The 9,884-nt window shown below is 41.6% G+C and overlaps 1 protein-coding gene and 1 non-coding gene across 2 annotated transcripts; one reads left to right on the forward strand and one right to left on the reverse strand.

The window, feature by feature from the left end:
- Nucleotides 1–831: 831 nt before the first annotated feature.
- Nucleotides 832–903, forward strand: trnag-ucc (transfer RNA glycine (anticodon UCC)). Its single transcript has one exon. It is a non-coding gene; the product is annotated as a tRNA-Gly (tRNA).
- A 1,289-nt stretch (nt 904–2,192) lies between these two features.
- Nucleotides 2,193–6,339, reverse strand: LOC115005663 (lysozyme g-like). Its single transcript, XM_029427599.1, has 10 exons — nt 6,302–6,339; nt 5,871–5,939; nt 4,315–4,461; nt 4,200–4,244; nt 3,502–3,519; nt 3,356–3,433; nt 3,156–3,249; nt 2,903–3,020; nt 2,671–2,809; nt 2,193–2,530 (listed from the first exon to the last, which is right to left on the reverse strand). The coding sequence occupies exons 2-10, from the start codon at nt 5,935–5,937 to the stop codon at nt 2,391–2,393; spliced, it is 846 nt and encodes a 281-aa protein (XP_029283459.1). The 5' UTR covers nt 5,938–5,939; nt 6,302–6,339; the 3' UTR covers nt 2,193–2,390.
- Nucleotides 6,340–9,884: the final 3,545 nt, after the last annotated feature.

Consider the following 9,884-nt stretch of genomic DNA (forward strand, 5'->3'; position numbering starts at 1 on the left):
TATCACTACAATAATGTCTTTTTATGAAAATATCAGAATCAGGTTTTCCACATAAATGAATTTCTTAGGTGTTTTAGTGCATAACATAATCACAGTAAGAGAAATTCAAATGAAAAAATAAGTAGATATAGCAACAAAAAGAAAGATGGGAAAATATTAAAAATAAATATTTAATTAAAAACGTGCACAATAAACAACTTCATTAATCTATAGTGAAAATAATCATGAGTTAATATTAAAATCTTGCTTTTTCATGAAATCATGAGTAATAATAATCTAATACACTAATCTTCTCTGTCCCCCCCCCCCCCCCCCCACACACACTTTAAAGACTGACTAAAGCTCGTCATCTAGTGGAGGAAGGTGTGAAGTGTTGTTATGATCACCTGACTTTATTTATCTCCTGCTTCTGAAGCACATCTAAAGCAAAGCTGCAGCTGGTTTTACTCATGCTGCCGCCCCGCAGTCCCCCTGCTGCCGCCCCGCAGTCCCCCGGCTGAACATCAGAGGCTGGAGGTATGTTAGCTCCTTGGTTAGCATTAGCTGTTAGCTTCCTTAGCAGCTACAACATAATGAATATCCCGGAAACTGTTGCTGCTGACGGGGCATAATATTCCCAACAAAGACCCCTAATGCTAACTTACTAGCTTACAGTAATGATAGCTAAAGAACTAGCTTAGTTGTTGAAAGACGTTTAGTGTTTATGCTAGCTACTAGCAATAAAAACATAGTAATGTTAGCCGCCATTACGGTTAACCTAGTGTCTTGTAATGTAAACATATGGCGTAGTTTCACATTTAAAACAAACATGGCGTCTTCTGTGTTTGTCGAGCGTTGGTGGTATAGTGGTTAGCATAGCTGCCTTCCAAGCAGTTGACCCGGGTTCGATTCCCGGCCAACGCAGACCTTTTGCACTTTTGCACTTTTGCAAGGATTTTAAACTACGTGTTGATGTCACAGCAACTCATTTAAGATACTTAATAAAACAAGTTAAAGAAAAGCAAAATATGTCTCTTTCTGCTTCTTGTTTTTTTCCTACACTGAATGAGTCGGCCGTGTGTGTGTGTGTGTGTGTGTGTGTGTGTGTGTGTGTGTGCGTGTGCTTCACCTTTCACTGCCTTTACCTGAAACTCTTATGTACTGACCGTTCTGTGTGGCGTCAGCACGTTAAGTTAAACGTGATGAATCAGCTGCAGCCGAGGCCCCCCCTCATCCCCTCGGCGACCAGATGTTCGTCCGAACATCTTTAAGCACTTCGCTCTCATCAAGTTTTATAACTTTCTTATCATTTACATATTTATATATTCAGGATCTTCACTGCTCTGGAAGGGTTAAAGATATTCTTCAGATTCTAGATGATATATAATACATAATATTATATATAATATACATAATATATATAATATACATAATATATATAATATTATACATAATATTATATATATTATGTATAATATTATATTATACATAACCCTAACTTTATTCTTTTAAAGTGTTGAAATAACAGAAACACTTTCTTATTCTTTACATCTCAAACATCAACATATTATATTTAACGTCAGGTTGTAATCAGAATACTTTGTTACCTGAACAGTACGAAGATTTACAGTAATGCAGGAAGTAAAAATCGTTTTATATAATATTATATTATATAATATATTATATAATATAATATATTATATAATATATTATATTATATAATATATTATATAATATAATATATATATATAATATTATATATATATATATATTATATATAATATATATATATATATATATATATATAATATATAATATATATTATTATATTATATATATTATATATAATATAATATATATTATATTTAAACGTTTGTTTAAAACAAAGTTCAGTTGACTTCAAGAACTTCAGATATTTTTTAACATCTTCTGGTTTCATTAAATCAATAACAAAAGATGGAAAAATAAATATCAAAACGTTTCCCTCCAACTAGAAGCTTCTGCGTTCTCGCAAACTATTTCAAGGACTAACAAAAAAATATCTAAACCTAAAATATTTAGCGGAGAACGTAGAAAACTACTGGAAAATAAACTTTATGTGAATATTATAATAAGTTGCAGCTGTCGTCTGTCTTCACTTAAAACTCAATAAAGCAGATTTACTTTGAGATTAAATGTTTTTCCACTGAGAACATGAAGAAATATACGAAATATAATAAACCATCAATAACATTACTTTAATATTAATACTTCAGTCTTTTAGGTTAATACTGTAAATATTCAGTGCACTCATTATTATACGAGAGCTGTGGAGGGAGAACACTTTCCCCTCTGAACGATGTTTAGTAACAGGAAGTGAACAGGAAGTAAGCAACCTGTACGGGCTGCAGAAGAAGAAACAGATGAGACGCTCAGAAGCCGTGGAGGGCGAACCACTGCGCTCTGGCGACCACGTCGTTGGCGAAGTCGCCATATGGCGTCACGCTGTCCAGCTCGTCATACGCCAGAGGGATGACCCGCTCCTCGCCCGCGACGTAACACGCCAACGCAGCTGAAACACATCAGGAGTTTATTTACTAACTCTGTGTGTTTGTGTAGAAACTAAACTCACCAACAGTTACATTACACAATATATGTGTGTGTGTGTGTGTGTGTGTGTGTGTGTGTGTGTGTGTGTGTGTGTGACTTCACCCTTCAGCTGCTGCTCTCTGTTCCAGCGTGGCTTCGTCCTCTTCATGGTCTTGCAGAGCTGGATGAAGAAGGTGACTCCCTGGTCCACGTGCTCCCTGCTGTACGCGTTCCCCTTCACCGCGTGGTAATGCTTATTGATCTGCAGCACAGGGATAACGTTCACTCACACCTTTTAACCCCCCCCCTCCCTCCTCCCTCCTCCTCCTCCTCCCCCTCCCGTAGCAGCACGGACCTGCATGAGGCCGAAGCAGTCGGGGTCGGTCGCTCCGTAGCCGTCCCTGTTCAGGTCGATCCCGGCACGAGACTGTCTGGAGATGATGGCGGCGATCAGAGCGGGGCGGATGCTGAGTCTGCAGGAGACCAGCGACAGAGAGGAACATGTTTCACAGCGTCTGAACTGAATATATTAATATAATACTCTGTATTCAGCAGAACGCACTAAACAAGAGTCCTTCACGTAGAAACAGAAGCCTGCTGTTACGTACGTGTTTCCCACGCTAACGATCATGTCTCTGAACATCAGCACCTCCGTCAGGTCTCTCTCTGCCAGCCTGTTGGAGGCTTCCACTCCAGAAACTCCTGAACATACAAAAGGCTCCATGTCAGGGGGAATGATATGACCCCGGCTCTCCGGCACCCCCTGTGGTCCTGCTGAGTGAGGAACACAGATGTTTTATAAACGCACCTCTGTAGAGCTGCTCGATGGCCCTCGCCGTGTGTTCAGACGCTCCTGTAGTTTCCACTCTGAGGATGTCCCCGTACTCTGAAACACACACAGTGTTTCACAGTGTGTGTGTGTGTGTGTGTGCGCACACCTTACAGTTGACTCACCTCCCAGACGCGGTTCATCTGAGGAAACATCATGAATGAGTTTTAAACACAGAACTGAAGTTTTCATGTTAAAAATGATACGTCAGATTTTTTGTGCTGTTGTTGTGGTGTGTTGTTGTTGTTGTGGTGTGTTGTGGTTGTTGTTGTTGTGGTGTGTTGTGGTGTGTTGTTGTTGTGGTGTGTTGTTGTTGTTGTGGTGTTGTTGTGCTGCTGTTGTGGTGGTGTGTTGTTGTTGTGGTGTGCTGCTGTGGTGTGTTGTTGTTGTGTTGTTGTTGTTGTGTGTTGTTGTGTTGTGGTGTGTTGTTGTGGTGTGTTGTTGTTGTTGTGGTGTTGTTGTTGTGTGTTGTTGTGTTGTGGTGTGTTGTTGTTGTTGTGGTGTGTTGTTGTGGTGTGTTGTTGTTGTTGTGGTGTTGTTGTTGTGTGTTGTTGTGTTGTGGTGTGTTGTTGTTGTTGTGGTGTGTTGTTGTGGTGTGTTGTTGTGGTGGTGTGTTGTTGTTGTTGTGGTGTTGTTGTTGTGTGTTGTTGTTGTGGTGTTGTTGTTGTGTGTTGTGTTGTTGTTGTGTTGTTGGTGTGTTGTTGTTGTGTTGTTGTTGTGCTGCTGTTGTGGTGTGTTGTTGTTGTGGTGTGTTGTTGTGGTGTTGTTGTTGTTGTGTGTTGTTGTGTTGTGGTGTGTTGTTGTTGTGTTGTGAGAAGCACACCGTCCGGCGCCGTGCTCTGCCGTGTGATCAGTCTGATGACGAGCGCTGAAAAACACAGACAGGAAGTTAGACTGTGAAGCTAACCGCTAACGGCTAACTCTGTGAAGAGGCCGACCTGCCAGACGCTGCACTGAAGATCGCAGCTTCACGATCGTCCGCAGCGGTACGATGAAGAGCAGGGAGGCGGCGACGCACACGAGCGCGAAGGAGACGAGCAGCGCGAGGTAACGCCCGGGTCCGTCCTGCGGGGGGGCAAACTCATCTACAAAACATCAGAGGAGAAATGAACACATCAGATGGACATCCTTTTATTCTACTCTTCTCACGCCTACATTACATGTGTGTGTGCTGACACTGGGCTCTCTGGTGAAGCTCCTGGTTTTCATCTTATCTCTACGACAGACAACAACATGAGCAACTGAGCAACCACAGGTCCAAAACACAAACTCCCACGGCCCCAAACCTCATCATCGATGGCTTCTCCGTACCGTTCTCCAGTCAAGTCAAGAGCCTTGGTGTCACTCTGGACAGCACCCGCTCCTTGGTACCCACATAAAGAACATCACCGCACTGCTCTTTTCCACCTGCGCAACATCTCCAGACTCCGCCCGTCCCTGTCCCAATCCAGTACAGAAGTCTTGGTCCACGCTTTTGTGACATCACGGATCGACTACTGTAATCTCTCTGGCCTTCCAACCAAACTGCTCAACCGACTTCAAATCATCCAAAGCGCCGCTGCCCGGATCACCACCTGCACCAGATCCTCTGAACACATCCCCCCCATCCTCCTGAACCTTCACTGGCTCCCTGTTCAATCCCAGATCAACTACAAAAACATCCTGCTCACCTACAAAGCCCTTCACAAACTCGCCCCCACCTACCTAAGTGACCTCCTTCAGGAGTATACCCCCTCCCGCTCCCTCCGCTCATCCTCAGCTGGTCTACTGACGATCCCCACATCACGCCTCATCACCACGGGGGTCTTCAGCTGCTCCCAGACTCTGGACCTCCGTCCCTCCACACAGCCGACAGTCCGAAACTGTTACACATTCAAGTCCCAACTCAAAACTCACCTGTTCAAACTGGCCTACTCTCTGTCGTCTCCATCATCCTGTATCCTCCCCCCCCTCTTCTCTTTATTGCTTTCTTCCTGTGTTTGTCTGCTCTCCAACGTCCTGCTGTTTTTATCTCTTGTATTTTGTACGTTGTCCTTGGGTGTCTTGAAAGGCGCCTCCAAATAAAATATATTATTATTATTATTACCCATAATGCACTTAAAACAGAAACACACTGAGCTGCAAACTTTAACATTTTATTTGTATAAACAGCAGCTCTCACAAACTAATATTAATGAAACTAAATAGACATTCATATATGAACAAACTTTATTATTTTTTATTATTATTATTACTAATTTATTATATCAGTACTTTTACTTTTAATAATGTAAGTACATTTAGCAGATAATACTTTTAAATGCAGGACTTTTACTTGTAACATATATTATTAATATTAGTTTACTTATTTATTTTACTGTAGTAAAAGTATTCATTATGCAGAATATATTATTATTGATGCGTTTAAATAATATATTAGTACATGTACTGAAGTAAAGATCCGAGTACTGATATATGAATACAATAAACCAGTAATAATAATCTGAATATCTACCTGTGATATAAATCTTGTTCTCGCTGGCCAGGCTCGTCCCAGGAAGCTCCACCCGACAGATCAACATCGCTGCGGTGGGAAATAAGTTCACGGATCAGAACGTTTCCTTCAGGGTCACAGTTTGAAACCACAGGAAACAAACTAACTCTACATCTGCCAGGAAGCTAAACGCACTTCATCGAATAAAAACATCTTCAAACATCTGGATTTATTCAACTTTCTCACCAGGTAGATGGTGAGCTTACTGGTCTTTAGGACGCCGTTAGGCTCCGAACTACTCCTTTAAAAACCAAAGTCACACAATAACAAACTTTTAAATGTTAATTTCTGAAAATAGAAACCTGAGATTTACAGGATGCACTTCAACTCTTTATGCTTTGGTACTCTGTAGCGACTTAATGTTACTTATTAACTATAAAACACTGTCAGACCTCCAGCTGCCGCCACACTAACGCTCCCCCTGACGGCCGTAGAGGAGGTCGGGTCGGACGGAGGACTCGGTCCGAGCGGCGAGCGCGCTCCTGCGGGCGTCCAGCAGGGCGAGCACCGGCGCCGGGCTCCAGCCGCTCGACTCGCACCCGACCAACAGCTGGTCGTCTGAAGTCCGTCTCACGGAGACGTTCACCTCGGACAGCTGAGCTGCACACAGATTTATATACATAATATTTATATACATTTTATATTTTCACATGTTTAATGATGGAGCAGCGTTATCGTGTTCAGAGCGGCTGGCTTCATGGAGGGAGAAAGAACATGAAGAATCTCACAACTAACACTTTAATCTCACAATATAATCTTTTCTCGAACATGTCGGATTCACGTTGTTCATGTGCCGCTCAGGATGAATAACTTTAACTCCTACCAACAAACAGAGACACCAAACTCTTCGTCAGACGGACCTCGCAGGAGGCTGCACCTGCAGCAGGACGACCAATTATTATTGCTTTTTATATATATATATATATATATATATATATATATATATATATATATATATATATATATATATATATATTAAAACAACGTAAAACAAATGACACATTCCACAACCTCTGTATGTTGTTTGTCTTTTGTCTGTTTTTTATTTAGAATAATTTTATTATTTATTTCCCATTAATATGATTATTTCTATGAATTTTAATTTTCTAATGATTTCTTTCCTTGTTTTTCTCCCCTCGCATAAAATATTATTGTATTTATACTTTCTATTTTGAACAAAGTATATGTACGAACATTTTTATTTATTTAAAAAATACAATAAAATCACCTTTCAGAAAATAGTGAAAATTATTTATTCATTGTTTCATATATTTTTAGTAATAATTTCAAATATGTTTTAGTAGATATTTTTAGTAGATATTTTCATATGTTAAGTAGATATTGTATATATCTTTATATATGTTTAGTAGATATTTTTATATATTTTTAGAAGATATTTTTAGTAGATTGTTTCATATATTTCTCTGACATGTTTGTACATTCTCTGCTTCACATCAAAGTGAACCTGCAGATGAGTAAAGTCACCTGTAGGTGCGCTGTCCCGCCGCTGGACATCGAGCAGCTTCAGCGAGCCGTCCTCCATCAACGGCCGTCCGGCCCACGTACTCCGGCGCCTTCTCCTTCACAAGCTCCTCGCCATCGCGGAGAACGTGAACCGTGAGCGGGGACGCACTGTCGACCCGGGTCCACTCCACCGCCGTGACACGAGGACACAGAAGAGGAGAGGCGACACGGTAGAACCACATCCCCGGCCGGCGGCTGCAGACAACCCGGCCGTGGGGGGCGCTCTGCAGAGGCTTACCTGCAGAGACGGCGGCAACAAACTAATATGAAACATGTCCCAAACTAAATATGAAACATGTCCCAGACTAAATATGAAACATGTCCAGAACTAAATAGAAACATGTCCCAGACTAATATGAAACATGTCCCAAACTAAATATGAAACATGTTGTTCCCAGACTAACATGTCCCAAACTAAATATGACACATGTCCCAGAACTAAATATGAAACATGTCCCAGACTCAATATGAAACATGTCCCAGACCTAAATATGAAACATGTCCAGAACTAAATATGAAACATGTCCCAGACTCAATATGAAACATGTCCCAGAACTAAATATGAAACATGTCCAGAAACTAATATGAAACATGTTGTCCCAGACTAACATGTCCCCAAACTAAATATGAAACATGTCCCAAACTAAATATGAAACATGTCCCAGAACTAAATATGAACATGTCCCAGACTCAATATGAAACATGTCCCAGAACTAAATATGAAACATGTCCAGAACTAAATATGAAACATGTCCCAGACTAAATATGAAACATGTCCAGAACTAAATATGAAACATGTCCCAGACTAAATATGAAACATGTCCCAGACTAACATGTCCCAAACTAAATATGAAACATGTCCCAAAACTAAATATGAAACATGTCCCAGACTCAATATGAAACATGTCAGAACTAAATATGAAACATGTCCAGAACTAAATATGAAACATGTCCCAGACTCAATATGAAACATGTCCCAGACTCAATATGAAACATGTCCCAGAACTAATATGAAACATGTCCAGAACTAAATATGAAACATGTCCAGAACTAAATATGAAACATGTCCCAGACTAACATGTCCCAAACTAAATATGAAACATGTCCCCAAACTAAATATGAAACATGTCCAGAACTAAATATGAAACATGTCCCAGACTAATATGAAACATGTCCCAAACAAATATGAACATGTCCAGAACTAAATATGAAGATGTCCCAGACTAAATATGAAACATGTCCAGAACTAAATATGAAACATGTCCCAGACTAACATGTCCCAAACTAAATATGAAACATGTCCCAAACTAAATATGAAACATGTCCAGAACTAAATATGAAACATTTCCAGAACTAAATATGAAACATGTCCCAGACTAAATATGAAACATGTCTGAAACTAAATATGAAACATGTCCCAGACTAAATATGAAAACATTCCCAAACTAACATATTGAAACATGTCCCAGACTAAATATGAAACATGTCCAGAACTAAATATGAACGTGATCTCGTTCTTTCGGGTCATGACCCAGCCTTCATGACCATAGGTGAGGGTAGGAACAAGATCGACCGTAGATCGAGAGCTTTGCCTTCTGGCTCAGCTCTCTTTTCGTCACAACGGTGCGGTAAAGCGAATGCAGTACCACCCCCGCTGCTCCGACCAATCTCTCGCTCCATCGTCCTCTTACTCGCGAACAAGACCCCGAGGTACTTGAACTCCTTCACTTGGGGTAATGGCTCATTCCCTACCCGGAGTAGGCAATCCACCGGTTTCCTGCTGAGAGCCATGGCCTCAGATTTAGAGGTGCTGATCCTCATCCCAACCGCTGCACACTCGGCTGCGAACCGATCCAGTGACTGTTGAAAGTCACAGACATTCACTGGGAACGAGTCCGACTTACTGCCGAGTATCCGGACACAACTCTCGCTTTGGGCGTACAGGGATTGGATGGCCCTCAGAAGTGACCCCTTCACCCCATACTCCCGCAGCACCTCCCACAGTATCACCCGGGGGGACCCGGTCATACGCCTTCTCCAGATCCACAAAAACGCATGTAGACCGGATGGGCGTACTCCCAGGCCCCCTCCAGGATCCTTGCAAGAGTAAAGAGTTGGTCTGTTGTTCCACGACCAGGACGGAATCCGCATTGTTCCTCTTCAATCAGAGGTTCGACTACCGGCCGAACCCTCCTTTCCAGTACCTTGGAGTAGACTTTACCAGGGAGGCTGAGAAGTGTGATACCCCTGTAGTTGGCACACACTCTCTGGTCCCCCTTTTTAAATAGGGGAACCACCACCCCGGTCTGCCAACCCCTAGGCACTGTCCCAGACTTGACATCTGAGAATGTAAACAAGCTAGTTTGTCTAAGCGACTGGCTGGAAGTGAGAGGTGTTGTGAGGCCGATGGGTCCGTAAAGTTACACTACATGTGATAAATGAAACTGTTAT

Source organism: Cottoperca gobio, unplaced genomic scaffold (genome assembly GCF_900634415.1).
Source record: "Cottoperca gobio unplaced genomic scaffold, fCotGob3.1 fCotGob3_338arrow_ctg1, whole genome shotgun sequence".
Lineage (NCBI taxonomy): Eukaryota > Metazoa > Chordata > Actinopteri > Perciformes > Bovichtidae > Cottoperca > Cottoperca gobio.